This window comes from Suricata suricatta, chromosome 14, assembly GCF_006229205.1.
Source record: "Suricata suricatta isolate VVHF042 chromosome 14, meerkat_22Aug2017_6uvM2_HiC, whole genome shotgun sequence".
Lineage (NCBI taxonomy): Eukaryota > Metazoa > Chordata > Mammalia > Carnivora > Herpestidae > Suricata > Suricata suricatta.
Window position 1 is genome coordinate 13081185 of NC_043713.1, and position 12543 is coordinate 13093727.

A 12543-nucleotide genomic window follows, 5' to 3' on the forward strand; every position below is an offset into this window, starting at 1 on the left:
ATTTTTAATGATGACCTACTGAAGTAGTAATGATGACCAATTTTTCAGAATTCAATCCAAAGGACAAAATCTTCAGTAATAAGACACCAGTAATTCTTCAGTGCTCAGACAGAAGTTAAATAATGGTTTCAAAATAGATGACTGAAATAGATCTAAATATATCTCACAGCCTGGCCAAAATCTTTTTTAAATGATCAAGTATTATTAGTCTTCTTAGGTTTAGAATGTATAATAGTAGAGGGGTGGGTAGGGAATTGACATGGGCTACTGACATAAGGAAAGACTAATTTAAATTATGAACGAAGAATGAACTTTCTACACAGTAGGTGAATAATAAAGCCATTTACTATTGCACATAAGCTGATATTACCTAATTCAATCCCTGGAATAAGCAGATCAAATATTTGTCAATTTTAAAAAGTTCAATGAAGATTGGTGTTTTATTTTTCCCCTCTATTTATATCCTCCATATTCTGCCTTCTTTCCCATGCCCATTCAGGGAGGAAAATAGTAAAGAAAATACTTGCTTAATATGCCCCCAATTCTCACAAACCCTTTTCTTCATCCAAATTTGCCTTCCCATTTCTTAAGAGATTATCATATCATTTAAACATTAGGAAATACTAACATATAATTATGGTAATGATACATCTACCAACACTTGAAAATTAATAAATTGATATGGCAAGAAAAAGAAATGTAACATTTTCCCAAGCAAGTTGGTGCTATTTCATAAATGAAAGAACTAAAATAATTAACATGCCCAAAGAAAAGCAGCTAGTAATGCTGGGAATAACTATCAGCCATATCAAAACTCTTCTCTGAAACAAGATAACATTTCAATTTCAAAAATTATGAATGGCTAAACTGATAAACTAAAATATGCTAACATCACTGGTCACTAAACCAAAATAAACAGAAAGGTGTGGCAAAGTTGGGTCAAAGATTCATGCAAGAGAGAAGGAGTCTAGGGGTGCCTGGGTGGCTCAGTCGGTTAAGCCTCCGACTTCGGCTCAGGTCAGATCTCACGTTCATGGGTTCGAGCCCAGCGTCGGGCTCTGTGCTGACAGCTAGCTCAGAGCCTGGAGCCTGCTTCCGGTTCTGTGTCTCCTTCTCTCTCTGCCCCTCCCCCTCTCATGCTCTGTCTCTCTCTGTATCAAAAAGAAATAAAAACATTAAAAAAAAAAAAAAAAAGAGGAGTCTAATCTTTGCTTGAACGATCTGTAAGCCCTGGACTTAAGGATCATTATTCTATCCTACACAAGGTACGCTCAGGATATCAAGAGGTATCTACTAATAATGAATAATTTGTCATTTACAGCCTAAAATATAATATTGACTTTTAGTTGCTCTGTTTCAGGTCTGTAAATAAGACGCATGTACAATAAAGTGATGATTACCAGGACCTCGCATGAGCCAATGCACAGTTATTTTCCACAACTCCACCATCCAACAATGCCCGCTGGGGGAGTGCAACAGGAACTGAATAAGACCTCAGATGAGTGGAAACCATGGACCCCATATTACAGAAACGGCTCAAGGGAAACCCAGTAACACTGGGGAAAGAGTTAGCATTTTGTTCGTTTTAAACTTACTTTTCCACCAATGAGTGGCAGAACATGCATCTTTCCGGTCCAGCTGTCCTTCACAGATGACACTATCAGGCAGGTCCCACACAGGATGACTTGGCGTCTGGTCCATCGGTTCACTGGCAACTGCATTTTGCCTTTACGGACATTATACATTCCTGAGAGCTGAATCCGTTCAGAGCTACGGGTGCTGTGAGGTTTTCCTGAAACAAACAAGCAAGCACTTGAGTCCAAAGAAATGAATTTTCAGCTCATTGGCACACCAGATAAACCACTTGGACAATAGAGAATAATTATGGGCAACAATCTAATCGATAATGGAGAGCCTCTGAAATGTGCAGTAATACAGTTATGGTAAGAACTACCACATCTACTCCACAGATCCATTTCAATTTTAGGTGAAGAAAAGCTTTTTCCTTAAAATCCAGGGAAAATACCATTTTAACTCCTCTGTTATAACCCAAGTGTTATTTTCTTCTACATATTCTTCAGTTTTTGTTTGCATTTAAAAAAGCTTTGACTTCAAGATTTTTATAAATGGTTAGAGTTAATTTAAGTACACTAAGAAGAAAATATTACAGACCAAGATTGGAAAATAACATTCAAGATTTGACATTTTATGAAACTAATCCATTTTAATGAAGTTAACTGCTGATAGTCTTACTTCTACACTTACTCAATGTACATTTACTATTAAGGAGATGAAAAATAAATAACTTTTCTAGTAAGAAAATACTACTTGATGGCTACGGTTAAGTCCTCAAAGACAGACAACGCCAATTCTATGAAGGCTGGTGTGCAGCGGCACTTGTGCCTCAAGGAGGGACAGAGGGAGATACGTTGAGACTCAGAGACAGAGAACACTGGGAAAGATCTTAAAAGTTTGTTTCCAAGCTGGAAATGAATTTGGCAGAATGACATTCAGACAAGTCCCATCAACTGGATGGGAGAACTACTGTGACTCACGTGTAACAGGGTCATAAACAAGGAGAAAAACATCCCCAGTTGCAGACACTAATGTATAATATCAAAGAGTGCTGAAACCCATACTCAGGAATAAATTAATGAGAGACACATGTCCTTGAACAGAACCCAAGCCAGAAGTGTTATATTTATTTGGAAATTTGCCTAGTTGCCAAAGGCTAACAGAAGAAACATATCCAAGAGAAATTATATTCTTGCGCATATTAAAAACTAACAAAAATACCAAGTAGTTTTGGTAGATGTCTAATACCTACTGGAGAAGGAAACAGGAAGAACAGCAGCACCAAAAATAGATCTCAAGAGATCCAGAGTGTTGGAACTGTCCCAATACATACCTTTGAGCAGAAATAACAAAACCAGCAGGTTTGAATTTCACTTCCTCTTTCTCCCGGCACATCAGAATGTTTTATAAAATAGATACTGCACACTACATAACTTTGCTGGGGCTGGGCCAGCATGGGGTGTAATAGTGGTTCAGCTATTTGAACTTGGTCCCCAGCAAACAACCACAGCTGCCACCCGCCAGGGAGCTGAGGGCCCCGCTGAATTGTTCAGGCACCAGATGCTAATATCCCACAAAGAGATAGGAAGCCCAGGAGACGTCAGATCAGACACGACTTGCCAAAAGCTGCCAGTGATGGATCAGACCACAGTCATTCACTTGTCCCCTTCTGTACAAGTTCATTTACACCCAGAAAGAAAATGCTTAGACTCCCAGGCTAACAGCTCCTTTCTACATGACAGACATTTCCTGTTGGAAGTAAGTGCAAGACTACTGGATTTCTAAAATCCAGTCTCCACAAATGTAATAAACTAACACAGTCTAACAAGGGATCTGATCTAAATATGCATGCGTGTGAGTGCACGTGCACATACAAACACACATACACAAACTTACATATAGACTAATGAATGCAAAGGAGATATTTTATTTAGCCCCACCTGAAAATGGCTTCAGGACACATGTTAACCTGTCACATTTATATAGATCTGTGAGTAGAGATTGATGAAAAAACAACAGGGGTACATAAGATAGCCCTTCAATTCTCCCAACTCCACAAAAATCCTAGAGAAAGTTGCAGAACTTTCAGATAGCATGGACTATACATCTCAGAAGGTGTGATATATATATGGGAGAAGAGTGTGGATACATCAACAGAGATAGGCTTTTCATTCTCTAGTTAGAAAAATTCCCAAAGTGCCTGAATAGTCTTAGAGCCTAATAGTAAGATCACTCTGTCCTTGGAAAGCCCTAAACATCCCAGCCTGAATCAAACCCCTCCTTGTCTTGTTCTGAGTGAATTTCAATATCCCTGTTGTCTGCTCCCTCCCTGGGTGTCCCAGATCAGACACACCCTCTGGACTTGCTGTGTACCAAACAGGGCCCTGGGGACTATGGAGATGAATAAGCACTGTGTACCTAGGCAATCACCCACATGCACCCTCCTTTGCGTCAGACTTCTTTATTTTGTGACACAAGGAATTATTTTCTCTCTCCCTGCCAATTGTCAAACTTCTCAGTTCAGAGGTATTCCAATTGTCCTATGCTCCAGTAAATATTGACAACACCAAGTAACCAATGCCTGCTGATTCAAAGTTGAATTGGCTGCTAAAACTTTTATTTTAGAAATATTACTCTAATTCCCTCCAGGTTTGAGGCATTTCTTATACGATGCAGGAGGAAAGATAGACAGCAAAAGCAAGTATTTCAAGCTGAGATAGAGACCTGACCACAGCAGAGTTACTGCAGTCTACTTCATTCTTATCTATCAGCAGAGAATTTTACTAAATAAATGATTTGAAATATTTATTTAAGGGAAACTACAGTCTGTTCTGCTACAATATGTGATTCATTAATACCAATTAGCTCAAATGATTGTAAACAGGGGAATGGTGTTATTTTAATATGCATATTGTGTTGGTTCATAAAGATTTACTCTTGACAGGGGCACCTGGGTGGCTCAGTTGTTTTGAGTGTCCAACTTCAGCTCAGATCATGATCTCGTGGTTTGTGGGTTCAAGCCCCACGTTGGGCTCTGTGCTGACAGCTCAGAGCCTGGAGCCTGTTTTGGATTCTGTGTCTCTCTCTCTCTTCCCCTCCCCTGCCTGCACGCATGTGCATGCTCTCTCTCAAAAATAAACAGTAAAAAAATAAAAAAGATTTACTCTAGGCAAAAGGAGCCAGAGTAGAATTCTAACTTTCAACAGCAAAGGAAAAAACCCTCAGTATACACACTCTTCATCCACAAACCAGCATTACTACTGTTCTGTAACTGTACATTTTTAATACTCCTTAAGTCAACTCAACTTCCAGCCTGCCTGGAAGGTCGGATGCCTGCCTGGGCTGCCTGGGTTAGCTCCTGCGGCCCCATCACTACTTTTGTTAGTATTCTGGTTATAGAGATGTATGGACCTGGAGTCCTACCCCCTTCTGACTGCACTTTCCCATAAACTTTTATTTTTAAGTTACAATTTTGGAGAACATGAAAATTTTCAGGAACATCTATAAAGTAGCAGAAATACCTGTTTTAACTATAAGACTGTTGAAACAACAGAGATATAGGTACAAATTTGGTTGTTGCCAATTATATGCCTTTGCTAAATATATAACTACATCTATCATTGTGGTGGCTTAAAAAGACATCCACAAAATTCTTTTAAATTCTTCCCCTTAAGAGGTGCAGCCTAATTCCGCTCCTCTTGCATGTGGACAGTACTTGCACATGGACAGGACTCACTTCTAACCAAGAGAATGAAGCAGAAGTGAAGCGACTTCTGAAACCAGATTGAAAAGGGCACATAGCTTCCTCCCGCTCTCTCTAGGACCATTCCGTCTAGGGAAACCAGCTGCCCTGTCATGGGGCCACTTTGGAGACCCTACAAAAAAAGGCCAGCAAGATGAGGCAGTGAAATTCCCTGCCAAGCAGCAGGCAAGGAATTGAGGCCCCTTTCCACCAGCCCCGTGACTGAGCCATGTTGGAAGCGATCCGCCAGCCCCGGGCAAGCCCCTAGAACCTCTGTGCCCAAGTCCTCTGGGCTGCAGACCTCAGGATGCTTGGGCCAGAACCACCCAGCTAAGCTGCTCTTGAGCTCCCGATTCAGAGAAACCAGAATAAATGTGTGGGGTTGTAAGCCATGAAGTTTTGGGGCACTAATACAACTTTATTGAGTCAGTGTCACTTCGTTCTATTTACCCAGACATAGTTTTACTTTAATAATCCACTTTCCCCTATAATAACCCACAAAATTTTATACAAATAGTGGTCTACTGTAATCAGAAAGAGTAAAGAGAAAAAAAACCAAAAAAACAAAAACAAGAGTAACATATAAAGCAATTACTTCCCAAACTTTAGAAAACAGAAGTGTTCATGATGATATGGCACCTGATCACTGCATAGGAAAATCAATGGAAGAATTTACCATGTCCCTAGAGCTGGAAATGGTCAGGAATAAGTGAAAACATTCAATCCTCACCTGACCTTCTCTACCTTTAGAGCTTAGACTGATGAAACTCTAAAGTGTGCTTCTTATTGCATAGAAATCCTTACATCCCTCTTGACTACCTTCAGTGACAGAAAGATGGAATTAAATTACTTGCCTAGGGTCATTTCAAGAGCTGGCAGAGGGGCTGCAACAACCCATAACAAGGTCTAGAGACCTGAGCGCTGAGCGGGGACCCGGGAATTGTGTCTCACAGCTGAAAGGCCAAACAGCCTCAGCGAGACGTGCTGGCAGGATCTCTGAAACAGATTTAAGACTAGCTGCTTTTAGCTAATGGAAATGACAACCAGCTGCTAAATAGGTTTGGGGAGAGTTAATTTATATATCAGATCCAAATATATAAAGTCAACTTCCTGGTAAATCTTGATTCTTAAATCTTGATTCTTACAGACAGCTACTCAACTTGATTAGGTTTATTTGTATCCCTAAAATTGCCATGGACCCTTCTCCCTTAGAAATCTCATGCCTTGAACCTTTCTCTAATCTCTAAATTCTTGAATACCACTAGAGCTTACAATTTTCCCTTATAATATTAATTAAAACAGCACCTGGAAAATGTGAGCTACCCTTCACATTCTTATAGGTTCTGTACACACAGGGCCAATATAATTTGTATTTAAAAATCCACCAAAGCAAACCCTAATATAAACTATAGTAAAATTATCCATGAACTTAAAAAAATCCAAAATTCGAAGTAATGAAGATGATTACTATGACATACACTCAATGTAATATATAACAAACAATACTAAATTCAGATGCTAAAAGGAAATGCTGAATGAAGACAAGTCACAACAGAGGGCCTCAAACTTCAGCATGCACCAAAATCACCTGGAAGTTTTGCTAAAAAGAGATTGCTCCATTACCCAGAGTTTCTGATTCAGTAATCCTAGGTGGGGGCTGGATATCTGCTGATGCTGTAGGTCTAGGACCACCCTTTGAGACTCACTGGGTTACAGCACTAGGTTAACAATGTCTTTTCAACCAGGTGATCATCAGCATTTGGTTGATAAACCTTGACCAAGGAAGCAAGTGCATCAAGCTGGGGAAAGGATGACAAAGACAACAAGGAATGAACTAGAAAGCAGGTGCTGCCTTTTTACCTCCTTGTCTCTCCTCTCTTCCCTCACTTCCTGTCCTCAAAAGGAACTTGATTGATCTCTCAGGCATCTTTAAAATCCCCTCCATTCCATCATCAAAACTACTCCTTCGTTGTCTGAATACCTGGTGCTCATATCTCTTCTTGGGATGTGTATTTAGAGAAGGTATTTTCTTCCAAGGTAGGTTTCATTGCAATCTTGAATACACAGAGAACATAGCCCTTCTCTGCTTTATGTGTTTCTTCAGCTCTGTTCCAGGAGCAATAATACATGGTTGGCTGGTGTAGTCTCCCCTGAGTAACTTCACATTTGGCAAAGAAAACACATTTGAGAAATGTCAAATCAACCTGCACCCATCGGGTCACTGTCTTCGCCATCTGTTCCCTCCCAGGAATGGCAGTTTCATCTCTCTGTGCAGAATCAGACCATGCCTTAAGAGTCTTTTCAACATTCTCCTGAGTTTTCTTTCTCATTGGATGAGCGATTTTTCCCTTGGCTAGAAAAATCACTGTAAGGTTTCGCTAACTTTTTACTGTCCTTTCCATCATAGTGCATGGTAGACTTGTTCAGGTCCACAGGTTTGTTGAGCCTCAGCCACATTCAACATTCTTGAATTACCTACAACTTCTGTTTTCTGGCTAAAAACCATCGCTTTGGTAGACTGAAGAATTTTCATCACCTGGTTTCCCAGCTGGCTTTATTTTTATCATACTTCTCCACAAAGGGTAATGTCATGGGCAACAAGCATGAGAGCATGAAACACCACGAGTGAGGAGAAACAGCTGAATTTCTCAGACACCCTGGGCAACAGGCAGGCCTCATGGTATGCTCGACTCAAATTTCAGCCTCAGAATAATTACAAATTACTATTTATCATGAGGCTTTGGAAGCCTTGGGCAGCTTCAATCTTAAATCTGAGAATACCTAAGGCCCAGTACACCCATAAGAGCTCTCAAAAGAATAAACATGCTCAGTCCTTCCGTTAGGTAAAACTGTGACTTGTGTCAGAGGTGACGCAGGTGGGCGTGGTAATCAGGGTATGAGGCCCGACAGTTCCCTCGCTCCAGCAGAGTTCTCACTGTGAGATGCTTTTATCAGGGGGTTGTGAAGTTCCACAGAGGCACGCACACATTCATACATTCATAAGTAAATGCTAAAATAAAAATTCTAAAATCAAACATGAATGATTTGGGGATAATCTACACTACTCCACTTTCCTAGTTTAAAAAAAAAAAAAAAGCCCCATACGTTTGTTCTTCCTTGAACAGGCTTTAGCCAAGATGACATGAAAGGATTACAAAAAGCAATGTCCACACCAACTCATTAAGACCCAATGTGATTCAAAATGCTTTTTCCCAGTAGTTCTGTCTGGGAGGTGGGGTTAGAGTTTATGGTCCACTTTATAACACATACCAATAATGTTTAAATTTTGTAACAAAAACAAAGATTCCAAGAGCAAAGCAATTTCCTAATTCCTCTTTTACTGCATTAGATCATAGTTAACTACCTACCTTTTCCCCTACAAGGTTGATTAAAGACACTGAATCTAGATTCAGATGTTCTAAAACATACCTTAAAAACTATCTTGTGCAAATGTCGTCTCAGAAATGTCTGAAACTCACCCAAACAATGACCATCCCTCAACTTATTAGGAAAAAATTATAAAACCTCCCATAATTAGCCCATTTGTATAATTTACCTCTAGGTAACTATGGGAAACCTGAGGAGCTTTATTTTAAACCTTCTCAGAATAAAACACAAAATCCACAAGTTCTCAAGTTATTTTCAGTTACTATTTCAAATACAGCCCAATCATCCAAAGTTTAGAACAAAGAGTAGTAAAAAAATAACAAAATAAACATAATCCTATTTTCTTCATATTATTATAAACATTTTGAATTTTTTCAATTTTTTATCCAGATATCATTTATATACTTATAACATACACAGCATCTTATGCCCTGCTTTAGCCTCTTCAAACTGTATCATACACACTTTTCCAAGTTATCAGTCTTTATATCTTAAAGACTTGCAAGAAACTCCATAAATTATCTTTTGTGTCCTCATTTCATTACTGAGGATTGTTTCCAAACTTTCATTGTATGAATTGCTGAATCAAAGAGCATAATTTTTTTATGACTCCCAATCTTTCTTTACTATTACCAGTTTTTCCTACGCAGTAACTCTAAATCAGCTATAAATTAGCAAAATAAGCAAAATGAGCAAGAATAAGCATGCTTCCACTACTGAATGTTTTTCCCAGAGGAATGAGTGACCTTTACATACATCCTAAGAACATGTGCAAGAAGAAAAAGCACAGTAAACCATACTATTAATAAAAATGAACCCACATCCACTATCTATATGGAAATAGATTTCAGATTGCTGATACCAGTAGATATATTTGACTAAGACATAGGAAGTCTCTACTTTTTAAATGATTAAAAGAAAATAGACTAAAAAAGCAAAAGAAAGAGAAAAACAAACCCCTACTTTTTCTGATGAAAACTTTTACATTTGTACATAGACAAATAGCACTCTGATTTTATCAGCACTCTACTGTTTTCCTAACCTCCACCACCTACCACCCCCCAAATAACTTCTTCCCAAACGGAGAAAGTCAGAGGGAGAGGTTACTCTGCCATAGGTCACTAACTGGCTTTGGCTGTGAGAAGCAGCAAAACATTCAGCAACAGATTAAAAAAAAATTCCCAATAACCACAATGAAAATAGTTGTAATTGGCAGTCATGTATTTTATAGTGCATGTTATCATAAAAGCATATTTAATAAATCTTTCAGATCTAGGGTACTGATCTAATTCCTTGCTGACCAATTCACGCATTCACAAGTAAGTCTTTTGATCTTCAGAGGGTTCTAGAACTCCAGTCTTCCTGGGCCTTACAGTTCCTCCAATTCACCCCATTCCATGGCTTGTAAATTCCAGAGTAGGCCAGCCACACAATCTACTGTGGCTCTTTCCTATGCACAGGTCCAAAGCCTAGCACTGTATCTGGAACACACTAACCACTCAACAAGTACCTCTTGCATCAATGAACACACACCTATGTTTGGGCCAAAGGAAGAACCACTTCTTAACATACATAGCTCAAATTATTAAAACTATGTAATCTATAGTTGTATGTTTGAGAAAAAGACAGGATGAAAGAAAAAAACAGGTGGCTCAAAACTGTCTAGCTTCTAACAATTCTTAATTTATATTACAAAGGAAAACATTTGCCTGGAATTCTCAGCCAAATATTTCAAACTTTTTTTCCAAGAAATATTAAGGGAATTACTTTTTAAGTAAAGGAAGGGAGGCATTAACAATGGGGAAATTAAAGTCATTCAACTGAATTATAATATGTATATAGTTTGATAAAATAGTCTGTCCTTATTTTCATTATAAAGTACATGAGTATGATAATAAACAGATACATGCATAAACACTCAAAGTAGATATAAAACAAAAGATGAGTAACAGAGATCAAACCAATGAAGAATCAGAAAGGAGAATAAAGGAGAAGCTTTACAAGCCATTATTCCACAGGAGGAATGATGTTCATTTATCGCTTTTAGTGTCCCTGGAAACTAGAGAGCAAAATGTGTCTCCAAAACGTGCTGACAACAGGAAAAGAGTATTTGCTAGCTCATTCTTCAGACTATAGATAAAGTTACTACAAGAACAAAAACTTTTCAGGAACATGAACATCCAGTACTGTGGAGCCTTATATCAGAAATTCAAGGGGCACCTGGCTGGCTCAGTCAGAAGAGCTTGCTACTCTTGAGTGCTCAGTTATGAGTTCGAGACCCACGTTTAAATGTAGAGATTACTAAATAATAATAAACCTAAGAGAAAATTTAAAGCCAGTTCTTCATTTTCATTATGATTTATAGAAGTAATATATTATATTACAATCCAGCTCCTACCTGTCAAATCTAAATTATCGAAGAGAAGTTTTCGTTTTAGTAAGGCAGCAAGATATAAAATGTCAGTCAGTATTCAGAACACAGGGGAGTTTGAATGACTTAGAACACACACTGGAAAATCTAAATCCCACTCCCAAAATAATAAGATAAAAACTTTGTGGCTACCAAATATATTAAAATGATTTTTAAATATGAAGGCACCAAAACACTATTTTGTATGCAGTAATGGCATGTATTACATATGCCATCATGGTAGAAACTCACTGGATGTTCAACAATCCCATCGCATCTTCCTGCATAATAACTGCATTTGTCGGCCTCTCTCGGAATTCGGCTGGAGTCTTGCAACTAGTGCTGGCCAAGAAAATGTGGGCAGGGACATGTAAGCCACTTCCGGATCTGCCTATCCAAACATCCTCTTGCACTGGCTCCTCAACCCACTGACCAGCTGAAGAAGGTCCAGCAGGACACTCAGGAGGCTCATAGGGGTGGTGAGCCACAAGGTGGAAGGAGCCCAGGTTCCTGAGTCACCTGGAATGGAGCTGCCTGACAGAATCATCAGCAACGGACTCGATCATGAGAACAAAAGGAACCTGTACTATGTTAGAGGAAGATCGGTGCGGTCGGTTGTTGCAGTAGCTAACATGTCTCTAACACAGTTATATTCAAGTCAAAGTTTCACCCTAACTAGAACTGAAATAAATTGCTATCACATCACATGAGCAAACTTCTAAAACTGGGAACACCAATACGCGTTAGTTAAGTTGCGAAGCCTCTGAACCTTCTTATGACATGCAAGGGGAAAAGGGCTCTGATCAACTCTGCTCTCTGCCACAAGGGAGGGGCAAGGGTAAGTGATGCTAGCACACTTCTTACAGATAGCATAATGGCAGCCAATTCTCCAGAAGACGGGCTCTGGGCAGCAGCTTGCAAAGCAGGTAGAGTGGCTCTGAAAGGAACAATGATCCATCTTTCACTGAAAATTACTCTTGGAATTCTGAACTATCTGCATTAGCTATGGACCTACATGCCAAGGTCTGCCATAACAAACTACCACAAATTGGGTAGCTTAAAACAACAGAAACAGCTGTGGAGTCTAGAAGTCTGAAATCAAGGTGTCAGTGGGGCTGATTGCTTCTGCAGGCTCTGAGGGAGGAACTGTCCTATGCCTCTCTCCTGCCTTCTGGCCGTTACAGGTAATTCTTAACATTCCCTGCTTTGTAGCTGCATAACCTCAGCCTTTGCCTCTGTCTCCCTATCACATTCTTGATGTGTCTCTGTGTGTGTCTCTTCTTGGAAGGACACCAGTCTTTGGATTTAGAGCCAACTTTTTAATCCAATATGACCTCAACTTAACTTATTACATCTGCAAGGATGCTGAAGTCACATTCAGAGGTTCTGCGTGGACATGAATTTTGGGAGGACACTACTACACTATTGA

At 39.3% G+C, this 12543-nt stretch overlaps 1 protein-coding gene across 1 annotated transcript in view; it reads right to left on the reverse strand.

The window, feature by feature from the left end:
* PHLPP1 (PH domain and leucine rich repeat protein phosphatase 1) overlaps positions 1-12543 on the reverse strand; it is a 204409-nt gene that overhangs the window by 102268 nt on the left and 89598 nt on the right. Inside the window, exon 3 of the mRNA XM_029921539.1 lies at positions 1596-1792. Coding sequence (XP_029777399.1) covers positions 1596-1792 — 197 coding nt within the window. The remainder of the gene's footprint in view (positions 1-1595; positions 1793-12543) is intronic.